The 14,456-nt window shown below is 57.4% G+C and overlaps 2 gene segments (V, D, J or C); both read left to right on the plus strand.

The window, feature by feature from the left end:
- Positions 1-14,456, plus strand: part of LOC121152803 — a 43,903-nt gene that overhangs the window by 28,574 nt on the left and 873 nt on the right. The window contains 5 exon segments of the C gene segment in view: positions 3,731-3,779; positions 11,068-11,385; positions 11,593-11,937; positions 12,138-12,455; positions 12,589-12,921. Coding sequence covers positions 3,731-3,779; positions 11,068-11,385; positions 11,593-11,937; positions 12,138-12,455; positions 12,589-12,921 — 1,363 coding nt within the window.
- Positions 4,178-14,456, plus strand: part of LOC121152807 — a 43,348-nt gene continuing 33,069 nt past the window's right edge. Inside the window, exon 1 of the C gene segment in view lies at positions 4,178-4,326.

A 14,456-nucleotide genomic window follows, 5' to 3' on the forward strand; every position in this document is an offset into this window, starting at 1 on the left:
GCCAGAAACCACAGCACAGCTCACAAGCAGCTGCTTCCTCACAAGCCCTTTGTTCTTCAGAGCACAGACCATGGGAAGAAGAACCTTCCAGAAGGAACCCGGGAGTTCAACAAGTCTCCAAGGGCCACTGGACCCCAGCCAGGAGGGCAGACAGGAAGAACACAGGCACCCAATCTGTTCCTAAGCCCCCTGAGTCTCCTTCTCTTCTTTTGCCCTCTCTCCACGCATCTATCTGTGCACCACGAATGGAACCAATTTGCCCTTAAACAACCAAGTCTGTGGCCTTCTCTCAGCGTGCAGTCAGGACAATGGGGAAACCTCAGCTGAGGTCATCTCCTCTCCCAGGGCTGTTGAGAACCATCCAGCCACGTCTAGAGGGACCCCAGTTCCCCAGCACCACTCAGGTGGTTCTCCTCTCCTTTCCCAACCCCACAGGAGCCCACACCCTCTCTCCACTTTCAGGCTTCCCTCCCCAGTACCCCAGCCAGCCCACATCGTGCCACAGGAGACCTTCTGGAATGAAACTGAACAAACCCATACAGCCCCGTCCACTGTTAACCCCCCTCTTAACCACTCCTGCTCTCCACCTTCGCCCATCCAGCTACCCTGGGCTCCTCAGCAGGACTACAAAGTGCCTTCCCCTCCCCAACCCCACAGGACCCACCTGTGAGCACATCCAGTTTGGGGTCCACAGATGTCCCCAAAGGTAAAGCTAGGACTCTATTTGAAAAAAATGCCGCCCCAATTTTACATTTGTCTGGCATGGATGTGACTGTCGTTAAGACAGATTATGAGGGACAAGCCAAGAAGCTTCTGGAATTGATGGAAAGCACAGATGTGATTATTGTTGCCGGAGGGGATGGGACCCTGCAGGAGGTTGTGACTGGAGTTCTTCGAAGAGCAGATGAGGCTACTTTCAGTAAGATTCCCATTGGATTCATCCCAATAGGGTAGACAAGTAGTTTGAGTCCCACCCTCTTTGCCAAAAGTGAAAATAAAGTCCAGTAGGTTTTCAATGTGGAATATTAGCATTTATGAATGAACAGGCCTGAGAATGACAGGGCTAGTATCCTGATGGAGTGGACATAGATACACCATGAGGTGACCTGAGGCCCTGTCCTGAAGACAGCCCTGCCCACTCTCAGGCTCCAGCTCTGCACTGAGACCCCGGGTCCAAGACACCACAAGTGAATCAGATATAGCCTGCCTGGCAGGGAGGACAGGGAACAGGGGTGCACCCCATAGAGAGGCCAGGAGGACCCGCATTGGGCCAGTCACGTGGCTGACAGAATCCTCAGGAACCCAACCAGAAAGCTGTCCACCTCAGGGTACCCTCAAGCTGTCCACTGCCTCCTCAGCTCCTTGCACAGCCCAGGAAACCTTTCCAGCCGCACAGAGGAGGGCAATGTGCCCCACACAGCCCCGCACAGCCCCGCACAGCCCCACTGCCCCACACAGCCCCACACAGCCCCACTGCCCCACACAGCCCCACTGCCCCACACAGCTCCACTGCCCCACACAGCCCCGCACAGCCCCGCACAGCCCCGCACAGCCCCGCACAGCCCCGCACAGCCCCACTGTCCCACACAGCCACACACAGCCACACAGCCCCACACAGCCCTGCACAGCCCCGCACAGCCCCACTGCCCCACACAGCCCCACACAGCCCCACTGCCCCACACAGCCCCGCACAGCCCCTCACAGCCCAGCACAGCCCCGCACAGCCACACAGCCACACACAGCCCCACACAGCCCCACTGCCCCACTGCCCCACACAGCCCCACACAGCCCCACTGCCCCACACAGCCCCGCACAGCCCCTCACAGCCCAGCACAGCCCCGCACAGCCACACAGCCACACACAACCCCACTGCCCCAGCACCAGAGGGAGGAAGGAACGCCAGCAGCCTGGAGCCGATGGACAGCTCATGGTCTCTGATGCGCTGGGGCGCTTCTGGCCCATAGCCCTGCCCACCCACCTCCATACACACAGGGTTTTAGGCTGAGCTGGGAGTTACTGTGCTACCCTGAAGCACGATGACTCCTAGCCCTGTGAAAACCCAGCCTCCTGTCCCCAACACAACCCAGGGGGCAGCTTTTGGGTTCTGTAAAAAGTGAGGGGCACTTCTGAATGGACAAGGGGTGAGTTCTGGGGGAGCGGTAGGGCAAGGGTGGGCAGGATGGAGGACATAGATGTATGGGGGCAAGGGCAGGAGGAGCACAAGTGGGAGGGGCAAAGCCGGGTGGTTACAGGAGGACACTGGGTGGGGCTGAGACAAGAGGGCTGAACAGCTCCACTGAGAAGGGTGACCCCACACTAGAGACCAATGAGAGGCCAGTCTGGGAATCCCAGGCCCCAGACCGGCGAGGGTGTCTCACAGGGCTAGTGTCCTGTCAGTCTCCTGTAGTGAGTCCTGCAGGGGTGGTGGGGAAGGGCTGAGCCATGGCACTGCAGACACAGGGGTCAGGGGTTGACGCAGTGCAGCAGAAGCTGTGTGCCGCTGATCACCGTCTCAGGTAAAGGCCCTGCAGGATCCCTTAGTCTTCTCAACCCAGGCTCCAGGCCAAGTCTGCAGGCACCCAGTGTCCAGCCTCAGAGGGGCCCAGCCACCAGCGCCTGCACCCTAGCGTACCTGCCAGCAGCCTGGGGCTGCATGCTGTCAGCAGGCACACTGGCCAGGCAGCCGCAACTGTGGCTCGTGCCTGGGCAGCAGCAGGGAGTGCCCTGCCGGGTGATGGTTTTAAGTGGGGGCCCAGGCACCCTGGTCACCATCTCTTTGGGAGAGGTCTCCCTATTCTGCTCTGGAGCCAGGGCTGGCAGAGTCATGCTTTAGCCTCAGGGACATGAGAGCTAAGGAAACAGATTTTCTTGGGCAGCTGGCCAGTGCAGGGGCTGGCAGGTGAGGATTTTGTATGCCACTCGGCTCTGAGGGACTTTGTTTCATTTGGGAGGGAAAATAGGTGTGTCTGGCCACAGGTCGGCCAGTTTTTGTTGAGGGTCCTGGTATAGTTGTCACTGTGATGACTGGTTGGATCTCTGGGGCCCAGGCACCCTGGTCACCGGCTCTTCAGGTGAGTCCTCACCGCCTTTCTCTCCTGTTCAGCTCTGAAGGGACTTCCCTAATCTGGGGGCAGAGTGCGTGTGTCTGGGTCTCAGACCAAGGGTTTCTTGGGGCAGCCTGGGGCTTCAGGACAGAGTCCTCAGGAGCCGTGGCTCCCTCTCCTCCTGACTGCAACCAAGGCCTCTCTGGAGCCCTCGGTCCCCACTTTGCTGGCCCTCGTGAGGCTCCTTCTGAGAGGGCACCAGGCCTGGCCAGTTCTTGCCATGGGTCCCAGCATGGTTGTCACACTGTGATACCAGGTTGGAGCTGTGGGGCCCAGGCACCCTGGTCACCGTCTCCTCAGGTGAGTCCTCACTACCTCTCTCTCTTCTGCTCGGCTCTGAGGGACTTTGCTTCATTTTGGGGCAAAATGAGTGTTTCTTGGTCTCAGGCCTGGACAGATATTGCCGGGCATCCTGGCAAGGGCCGTCACACTGTGACAACCTATTAGCTCTCAGGGACCAGGGCACCCTGTCTCCTCAGGTGAGGTTGCCCCTTTCTACTTTGGGGCTGGGGATGGCAGAGTCGTGCCTTGGGCTTGGGGATGGGAGGGTCGAGGAAACGGACTTTCGGGGTGGCCAGCTGGCACGGGGGTTTTTGTACGCCGCCCTATGGTGTCTCCAGCAACGTGATTACTTCAATCTCTGGGGCCCAGGCACCCTGGTCACCGTCTCCTCAGGTGAGTCCTCTCCATCTGCCTGCCTTTACTGGGGATTTAGGGCTTCAGGGTCTCAGCGTCAGAGTGGCCGAGAGTTCTGGGAGGTCAGAAAAGTGAATTTGGCCATAGATTTTAGGGCCAGGGGTCTCGTCTGGCTGGTCTGGGGTGACCAGTCTGCCCTCTGGGTAGACTGGGGCAACCATCTGGACAGTTGGAAACTTTGTCGGGGCTGTTGTGACCACCAGCCCTGCCACACCGACTTTGCGGACCAGGCACCTGACTGAGCCCTCCTGGACTCCAGAGGGACCTTAGAGTGCCCCAAGCCGACTATGGTCTGGCTTCTGAGGGGCCAGACTGGACCGTGGGGGCTGGCTAGGGAGAACAGAGTCGTGGCTTGGCTGATGACACTTTGGCGCCTCGGAGAGTCAGTCTCCGGTCTCTGGGCAGCCAGCAGCTGAGCCGGGTCAGGAGCCTGAGGTTTTTGTGAGGCAAGGATGGAAGATCTACCATGGTGACTACTATGGCCTGGACCTCTGGGGTCCTGGGACCCTGGTCACCGTCTCTCAAGGTAGGAACGGCCTTTCTGGGCCTTCATTCTTTCTTTTCAGCAGACTTTTCTATCTATTCAGGGCTGACTCTCAGGATACATCTGATAGGGCCAGGGGGAATAGACTGGGGGTCTCTTGGTGTCTTTGGGAAACTAGAATGGCAACAGGCATGTCCGGGATGGACTGAGTTGCTGGAAGAGACGCTGGCTCTTGCCCAGCCAGGGCTGAAGGAGACACCAAGAAACCCTGGGCCCTGACGCACAGTGCTGGCTGGGGAGCGAGCCCAGGCCTGGGGCGCCAAGGCAAATGAGGGTCTTTCTTCATAGTTGAGAGATGTGCCCCATGTGGGATCACACTTAGGGTTTTTGGTCCAAGTGAGTGAATCAAGTGAGGAGGACCATGGCGCCTTGGCCTTGCGGAGAAGCCTCAAGGCACTGCCACACTGGCAGATGGGCACTTAAGGAGGCCAGGGGAGCCCAGTCCTGCTGGCATGGTGCCCATTTAGTGTTAAGGAGCACGTAACTCCCAGTGGTTCCTGAGCAAAATGGTTGAGAACACTGGGACTTAAGGCTTTCTTTTAGAATATGTTTGATATTTTTCATGTAAATGTTTAAATTCTTATCATAGCCACTGTAAGTCTGTCTGGCTCGAGCACAGCCAAGGAACAGTGCAGTGGCACCGGCAGGTCCCAGTGTGGGACCAAATTTTGACAAGAATTATTTTTAAGTTTAGTTTTTAATTAATTGATACCAGGTCCATGGGTGAGGGACAGCCGAGATGGCCGACATCAGCCATCAGGTGGCAGGAAGTGGTCTTACAGAGAGTCTTTTTTAGGAAGTGGAAAAAGCCCCAGTGAATTTATAGCACATGTTTGTGAGTTGGTTTCCAAGTGTGTGCTCAGTCGAGCAGAACAGCACCTGGGTCTTTTGCATTTCTGAAACAAGCCAGGGGCTGGCAGGAACCCTGTGGGTCCCTTTGGTCACCGAATTTATTTTTATCAACTATTAGTTTGCTCAAGCTTGGTTTGTCAACTTCTAAATTGCATTCATTTTTTAAGTAAGATGTTTAAGAAATTGAACCGTCTTAGGATGGTTTGTTAACACGTTCAGGAAACTACTTTTTGATTTCTTGCGTGGCAGTCTATCTCAAGCCTCTTGATGCCACAAAGCTTGACTATTACAAAGCCTGCGCATGTTTTCTCTGCGATTGGAAGAAACAGACTCTCACAAAAAGGCTTCATTTCAGAATTTTTCAAGTTTCCATTGTCAGGCCAGTGCCAGGTGGAGCAGGCAGCAGCTTCCTGAGTTAGCGGCTCAGTGTGTGATATTGAACTAAAGGAGACTTGGAGGCGGGGATCTCTGGAACCCTCCACAGGTCTGGCTAGGACAGTGGGTGTCCTGCCTCAAGGGCTCCCAGGACCACCACATCTAGGGGCACAGACCAGGCTTCTGACGAGTCGAGAATCCACAGTTGACAGGACTTCCCAGTGACCAACCACTGGGCACAGGAAGGGCAGCTGCTGCCACTGCCACCACTCTGCTGCTGTGTGCGAGATGCTGGGTTGCTTAGGAAGAGGAGACTATCTTTAGTTGGTGCCTGAAGGTGAGGAAGCCACTGGGTCTTCCCTCAAGGACCAAGCACTGGTTTGAGCTGTACCCTGCACCTCCATTGCTTCCACAGAGGTCACAGCCGCTGGGCTGCATGCTCACGCTGTCAGGTGCCCTCGGAATTGGGCATTATGACTAGCTGCAGAAACTAGAGAGGATACAGGCTTGCCTGGTCATGTGTAGGTGACCCTCTGTGGCCCAAGGCTACTTTTAGCCTCGGGAAGGAGGGATTCAGACTGGTGGCTGCTCCCGAAGAGTGAGGCCGTGCAGCTGGCTCAGGAGTGAAGGGACTTTTCTCCCAAGATCTAAACTGAATCTCAGGATACTCAGGTGAATCCAGAGTTGTGGGGAAATGCTTCGTCAGGACAGCCAGGATGGCAGGGATGAAGGAGTCCTGCCTCAGACAAGAAAGGCAGGGGCAGCCAAGGGGAGAAGCATGAGCAGGTGGTAGTTGAACTGTAATAGTTTAGCTGAATGCAGGTCTGATGGGCAAACCATCTTTTACGGGCAGTTTCAGAAACTGGGTTTACAGAATTGACCATAGATTTATTTGTATTCAGTGAGCTAAGTGAAGACTGAACTGAGCTGAGCTGAGCCAAGAAGGGTTGGACTGAGTTTGAGCTTAGCTGGGCTGAGCTGGATGAGCTGAGCTGAGCTGGGCTGAACTGGGTGAGTTGAGCTGAGCTTAGCTGGGCTGAGCTGGATGAGCTGAACTGAGCTGAGCTGAGCTGAGCTGAGCTGGGCTGTGCTAGATGAGCTGAGCTGAGCTGGGCTGAGCTGGATGAGCTGGGCTGAGCTGGGCTGAACTGGGTTGAGCTGAGCTGAGCTGAGCTGGGTGAGTTGAGCTGAGCTGAGCTGGGCTGAACTGGGTTGAGCTGAGCTGGGCTGAGCTGGATGAGCTGAGGTGAGCTGGGCTGTGCTGAGCTGGGCTGAGCTGAGCTGAGCTGAGCTGGGCTTGGCTGGACTGTGCTGGATGAGCTGAGCTGAGCTGAGCTGGGCTGAGCTGGGCTGGGCTTGGCTGGACTGCACTGGATGAGCTGAGCTGAGCTGAGCTGAGCTGGGCTGGGTGAGCTGAGCTGGGCTGGGCTGAGCTGGGCTGGGTGAGCTGAGCTGGGCTGGGTGAGCTGAGCTGGGCTGGGCTGAGCTGGGCTGGGTGAGCTGAGCTGGGCTGGGCTAGATGAGCTGAGCTGGGTGAGCTGGGCTGGGTGAGCTGGGCTGGGTGAGCTGAGCTGAGCTGAGCTGAGCTGAGCTGAGCTGGGCTGAGCTGAGCTGAGCTGGGCTGGGTGAGTTGAGCTAAGCTGAGCTGGGCTGAGCTGGATGAGCTTAGCTGAGCTGGGCTGGGTGAGCTAAGCCTGGCTGATCTGGGCTGAGCTGGGCTGAGCTGAGCTAAGCTGGGCTGAGCTGAGCTGAGCTGAGCTGGGCTGTCTGAGCTGAGTTGAGCTGGGCTGGTTGAGCTGAGCTGGGCTGGTTGAGCTGAGCTGGGAGAGCTAAGCCAGGCTGAGCTGGGCTGGGCTGAGCTGAGCTGGACTGGGCTGAGCTGAGCTGGGTGAGCTGAGCTGAGCTGGGTGAGCTGACTGGGAGATCTGGGCTGAGCTGGGCTAAGCTGGGCTGAGCTGAGCTGGGCTGAGCTAGATTGAGCTGGACTGAGTTGGGTTGGGCTAGCTGAGCTGAGCTGGATGAGCTGGGCTGAGCTGGGCTGGGTGAGTTGTACTGGGCTGAGCTGAGTTGAGCTGGGCTGGGCTGAGCTGAGTTGAGCTGGGCTGGGCTGAGCTGAGCTAATCTGGGCTGAGCTGGGCTGAGCTGGGCTGGGTGAGCTGAGCTGGGCTGGGTGAGCTGAGCTGGGAGAGCTAAGCCAGGCTGAGCTGGGCTGGGGTGAGCTGAGCTGGGCTGAGCTGAGCTGGGTGAGCAGAGCTGAGCTGGGCTGGGTGAGCTGAGCTGGGCTGGGCTGAGCTGGACTGGGTGAACTGAGCTGGGCTGGGTGAACTGAGCTGGGAGATCTGGGCTGAGCTGGGCTAAGCTGGGCTGAGCTGAGCTGGGCTGAGCTGGACTGAGCTGGACTGAGTTGGGTTGGGCTAGCTGAGCTGAGCTGGATGAGCTGGGCTGAGCTGGGCTGAGCTGGGCTGAGCTGGGTGAGCTGAGCTGGGCTGAGCTGAGCTGAGCTGAGCTGGGCTGAGTTGGGCTGAGTTGGGCTGAGCTGGGCTGAGCTGAGCTAAGCTGGGCTGGGTGAGCTGATCTGGGCTGATCTGGGCAGAGCTGAGCTGATCTGAGCTGCGCTTAGCTGGCCTAGCTAGGTGGGTAAGCTGAGCTGAGCTGAGCTGGACTGAGCCTAGCTGAGCTGGGCTGAGCTGAGCTGGGTGAGTTGAGCTGGGCTGAGCTGGGCTGGGTAAGCTGAGCTGAGTGAGCTGAGCTGGGATGAATTAAGCTGAGCTTAGCTGGGCCGAGCTGGGCTTAGCTGGGCTGAGCTGGGCTGGGCTAGAGGAGCTGAACTGAGCTATGCTAGGTGAGCCTACCTGGTTAGCTGAGCTAAGCTGGGCTGGGTGAACTAGGCTCTGCTGGGCTGAGTGGGCTGCGCTGGCTGAATAGGGCTGAGCTGAAAAAATCTGGACTTGACTGGGTTATGCTGGGCTGAGCTGGGCTGAGCTAAGCTCTTGAGCTGGGTGGGATGTGCTCAGCTGAGCTGAGCTTAGCTGAGCTGGGCTCAGCTGAGATGAGAGTAGCTGGGCTGTACTGTGTGAGATGTGCTAAGCTGAACTGGGCTGAACTGAGCCACGCTGAGGTTTGCTGAGCCAGTTACCCAGGCTTGCCTAGCTGAGCCGGACCAAGCTGAATGAGCTGGGTTGGACTGGGTGAGCTGACCTGAGCTAGGCTGAGCTGAGCCTTTTGAGCTGAGTTGAGCTGCACAGCACTGAACTGGTCTGATCTGGGTTGCGTTGAGCTTGGCTAGGTAGGGACAGCTAAGCTGAGATGAACTGAGCTGTGCTGAGGTGAGCTGGGCTAAGCCTGGCTGGACTAAGCAGATCTGAGTTGGGTTGAATTGGGCTGTCCTGGGTGAGCTGGCATGGTTTAGATTGAGTAGAAATGAGCTGAGCTGCATGAGCTTAGCTGTTCTGGGCTGTGCTGGGTGGGCTAAGCTGTCCCAAGCTAGGTGTTCTAAGCTGGGCTGGACAGAGCTGAGCTGGACAGAGCTGAGCTGGACTGTGCTGTGCTGGGCTGAGCAGAGTTGTGCTTTCTCAGCCTTGTTGTGATAAGCAAGGTTGAGCTAACAGCTAACGTGGGCTGTGCTGAGCTAGGCTGTGTGAGCAGTACTGAGCTTGGCTGGGCTTTGCCAAGCCTGGTGGGATGAGCTAGACTAAACTCTGCTGACTGAGTTTGGCTGAGCCAAGCTGAGTTGAGCTGATCTGGGCCAAGCTGAGCTTGGTAAATGAAGGTGGACTGAGCTGGGTGAGCTGAGCTGGTCTGTGTTGGGTGAGTTGAGCTAAACTGTGCCGAGCTGGGCTAAGCAGGGTAGATTAAGCTGACCCGGGCTGAGCTGAGCTGAGCTAAGTTAAGCTGTGCTGAGTTGGGCTGGGCTGAATTGATTTTGGTGAGCTGGGCTGAGCTGAGCTGGACTGAACTTGGCTGAACTGGTTTGAGTTGAGCTAGGCTAGGCGGGAAGAGCTGAGCTGAGATGAGCTGAGCTGGACTGACTTGACTGAGCTGAGCTGGGCTGAGCCAAACTGAGCTGAGCTGAGCTGAGCTGTACCTAGCTGGGATAAACTAAGCTGGGCTTTCCTGGGTGAGCTGGGATGGGTTGGTTTGGGTGAAGTGAGTGAGCTGAGCTTTCCTAGGCTGGGCTGAGCTGAGCTGAGCTGAGTTAAGTTGTGCTGAGCTGGGCTGAGCCTAGTTTGGATGAGCTGTGCTAAGCTGCGCAGAGTTGAACTGAGCTGAATTGATCTTGGTGAGCTGAGCTGAGCTGGGCCTAGCTAGGCTGAGCTGGGCTGAACTGGGTTGAGTTGAGCTAGACTAGGCAGGGACAGCTCAGCTGAGCTGGACTGAACTGGGCTGAGCTGGGCTGAGCTGGGCTGAACTGAACTGGGCTACACTGAGCTGGGCTGAGCTGAGTTGAGTTAAGCTAGGCCGAGCTAGACCAAGCTGGGCTGAGCTGAGCTGAGCTAAGCTTGGCTGAGATGAGTTGAACTGGGCTGGGATGAGTTGAGCTGGGCCGAGTTAGACTGAGCTGAGTTGAGTGAGCTGGGCTGAGCTGAGCTGAGCAAGCTAAGCTGGGCTGGGCTGAGCTGAGTTGAGTGAGCTGAGCTGAGCTAGGCTGAGCTGGGCTGGAATGAGCTGAGCTGGGCTGAGATGAGCTCAGCTGGGCTGAGATGAGCTCAGCTGACCTGTGCTGGGATGAGTTGAATTGGACTAAGCTGAGCTTAGCTGGGCTGAGGTGAGTTGAGCTTGCTGAACAGATGAGTTGAGCTGGGCTGGGCTGGGCTGGGCTGAGTTGAGCTGAACTAAACTGAGTCGGGTTGAGCTAAGTTAGGCTGGACTTGTCTGAGCTGAGCTGAGTTGGGCTGGTCTATGCTAGCTGTGCTAGGTTCTACTGGGCTGGGTCAGCTATGCTAATCTATCCTGAACCAGATGTTCCTTCTGTGTCTGTGTTGGTCTACTGTGCCTCATGGGATGCATAAATTCCTAGTCTTGGATGAGTGACCACTTCTTCCCGTAGTAGGCCACATTGTCTTCATGATGATTTCAGAATGAGCATCAGCATGGCTATGCTTGTGGGGACACAAGGACAATGGATGTTGTCCTCATGTGGCGCCAGGCATCCCAGACCTCAAGCTCCTTGGGGTCAGGCTGAGGTGCCAGCCTCACAGCCCCAATGTCCCAGAGGAAGTCTGGGTTTGCCTAAGCCTGAGTCAGAGCCTCTGAGAGGGAGCCTGAACACAATGTGTCTGAGCACGGTGGGGTTGGAAGCTCCATAGCGAAGAAGCAACAGCCCTGGACCTCTGGCCATCTTCCCAGCAGTGCAGGGGCCTGAGGCAGACAGCCCCACCAGTTGATTGGTCTGTCTGGCAGGACTTGGCCCTGATGGAGCCATGGGAGCCCTCAGGGCCGTCAGGAGCACCGGAGAGCATCATCTCACCTCTCCTCTCCTTCTCATTCATCCCTCAGTAGACGCCTCATCCCCGACGCTCTTCCCCCTCATCTCCTGTGAGGGTGCTTTGTCCGATGGGAACCAGGTGGCCATGGGCTGCCTGGCACGGGACATCCTGCCTGGTTCTGTCACCTTCTCCTGGAACTACAAGAACAACTCCGAGGTCAGCAGCAGGATTGTGCAGACCTTCCCAGTGGTGCAGACAGGGAATAAGTACATGGCCACATCCCAAGTGCTGGTGCCTTCCAAGGACGTCTACGAAGGCAGAGACGACTATCTGGAGTGCAGAGTACTGCAGGGCAAAAGCAACAAAAATCTGCGTGTGCCCTTTCCCAGTAAGCCTCAGGCCCCTGCGGCGGAGACAGGGCCTGGTGAGCGGGGTGGGGGCCGGGCGTGGTGGGCTGGGAGGGGGCAGTGGGTGGTGGGCCAGGAGGGATGTGCCAGGTAGGCTGGGAGGGGACAGTGGGTGCTGGTGGGCTAGGCCAGGCTGGGAGGAGACTGTGGGCACCAGGCTAGGCTGACATCTTGGCCCTGCACTCCAGTAACCATAGAGTTGCACCCCAACGTGAATGTGTTCATCCCGCCTCGAGACTCCTTCTCTGGCTCCAGCCCACGCAAGTCTCGGCTCATCTGCCAGGCCACAGGATTCAGCCCCAGACAGGTCAGCGTGTCCTGGCTGCGTGATGGGCAGCAGGTAGAGTCTGGCTTTACCACAAAACCAGTGGAAGCTGAGGCCAGAGAGTCTGGGCCCACAACCTTCAGTGTCAACAGCATGCTGACCGTCACCGAGACTGAGTGGCTGGGCCAGAACTTGTACACCTGCCGTGTGAACCACAGGGGCATTGACTTCGATAAGAACGTGTCCCTGTCCTCTGAGTGCAGCACCGGTGAGTGTCCAGGGCCCCGGGCCCAGGTCAGCATTTGCCCTAGCCAAGGGCAAGGCTGTGGAGGGGGAGGGGCCAAGGAACCTGGGAGCAGCACCCTGGGGTTCAGCAAAGTCCACTGTGGCTCTCTGGGTAAAGCTGTTCATCTTCCCTGCTGCAAGCCACCCATCTCCTGAGACAAGCTTCTCTCTCCCCTCTCCCAGGTGAGCCCACAACCATCCAGGTCTTCCCTATCGCCCCTTCATTTGCCAGCGTCTTTGTCAGCAAGTCAGCCGAGCTGACCTGCCTGGTCACAGACCTGGCCAACTATGACAGCCTCAACATCTCCTGGGCCCGCCAGAATGGCGAGGCCCTGGACACCCGGATCCAGATATCTGAGAGCTACCCCAATGCCACCTTCAGCGCCACGGGCAAGGCCAGCGTGTGCGAGGAGCAGTGGCGCTCTGGGGAGCAGTTCACATGCACCGTGACCCACGCAGACCTGCCCTTTCCACTGAAACACAGCATCTCCAGGCCCAAGGGTAGGCCACCCCCACTGCCCACGCTCACTCCTGCTTCTCTGCTCTCCCATAATTCCCATCCATGCTCACCCACACCTCTCTGCTTCTGCCAGCATCCCCCAGCCCAAGTTCACCCCTACCTCTCTGCCCACAGAGGTGGCCAATCACCGGCCCGAGGTGTACATGCTACCACCAGCCCGCGATCAGCTGCAACTACGAGAGTGGGCCACTGTCACCTGCCTGGTGAAGGGCTTCTCACCTGCAGACGTGTTCGTGCAGTGGCTGCAGCGGGGGCAGCCCCTGTCCTCAGACAAGTACGTGACCAGTGCCCCAATGCCCGAGCCCCAGGCCCCAGGCCTGTACTTCACCCACAGCGTCTTGACCGTGACTGAGGAAGACTGGAACTCCGGGGAGACATTCACCTGCGTTGTGGCTCACGAGGCTCTGCCGAACATGGTGACCGAGAGGACCGTGGACAAGTCCACTGGTAAACCCACTCTGTATAATGTGTCCCTGATCATGTCCGACACGGCCAGCACCTGCTACTGACCACGCTGAGTGACCGGGCGCTGTGTGTGTGTGTGCACGCAAACTAACCCTGTCAGTGGGCCCAAGATGTTGCATTTTTAAAAGTTAGAAATAAAAAGATCCATTCAAAAGATGCTGGTCCTGAGTGTCCGATGCTCTTGCCTGCTGGGCCTGTCCTGCCCCTGCCCACTGCCCACTTCTGTGTCCTTCTGAAGCTGCTGTGCTCCCCGTGGGGGATTCAGGGCAGCAGAGCCCAGGCACAGCTCTCCTCCAGGAAGACAGCTGCAAGCCCAGCCACATGAACACACAGCACACACATGTGGGCAGTCAGAGGACAGATACAAGTGATGGACACATGCAAACACACACATTGTAGCCATGGCCATGCACATCTGTGCACACAGAGAGACCCACCTGGATCCTTCCTGGATGCACACACAGGTGCTCGCCTGCATGGGCAGATGCAAATGTGGATAGACACATGTGTACAAGTCCCCTCCCACAGACACAAACACAAGTGTACACATGCGTACATGCACAAGACATGTGGATTCCTACCTACATGGGTGTGCCGCCCCACACACGAGTACTCACATACATGGGCAGATAGACATGAGTGTGCACATGTGCACACACAGGCACACACATACACCTGGGCAAATGTAAATATGTGTGTACACATGTGCATATGCCTCCACACAAGGGCACAAGCATACAGAACACAGTCAATGACACACACGATAGCCCTGGACCATGTGTGGAACACACGGTCACAAACAGTCAATGACACACACACAATAGCCCTGGACCATGTGCGGGTATGTGCAGTCACGGACATACATAGCACAAACCTTTACATGAACTTACACAGACATGGACAAGCCTTACACGAAGCCAGGCTGACACACCTGTGGACAGCAGGCACGCACATGTGCCAGGGCCCTAGAGGCCTCTGCCTGTGCAATCTGCTGCAGGACTTCCTGCCCCAGGCTTTGCTCACCCATCAGAGGGCTTCCTCAGATGGATTCAGGCTAGACCCTGACAGAGGCAAGGGCTCCAGGCAAGTGTACAGGGCTGAAAGTTTCCTCAGGCTTCTGTTGCAAACAGCTAAAGGCTCAGGGGAGAGGTGGCCTGGGGCGGAATGTCCCCTCCTCATCTAGCCCCCTGTGGATGCACCAGGCCCAAGGGGCCTCCATGGGCCTGCCCTGCACTCAAACAGAGGTGGGAGTGCAGGGGACCAAAGGCAGCTGTCCTGAGGAGGCAAGCCCCCAGCACGAAGGACTCCTCCTACACTCTCATCTTTTGGGGCCTGTGCACCAAGGGCTAGTTCACTCAGGGGACCCAGTGGACTGAAATGTCCACATCCTGCTGTCATCCTCAGGGTTCCATCTGTGCCCAGAACCATGAGTCAGAAAAGCCTGGGCAGCCAGGGTGCCCTCAGAGATACTCCTGAGGACCTGAGAAGGGGGCTGCCTCAGGCCCAGACCCTCCACA

Source organism: Ochotona curzoniae, unplaced genomic scaffold (assembly GCF_017591425.1).
Source record: "Ochotona curzoniae isolate NIBS_2020 unplaced genomic scaffold, NIBS_Ocur_1.0 contig_2688, whole genome shotgun sequence".
Lineage (NCBI taxonomy): Eukaryota > Metazoa > Chordata > Mammalia > Lagomorpha > Ochotonidae > Ochotona > Ochotona curzoniae.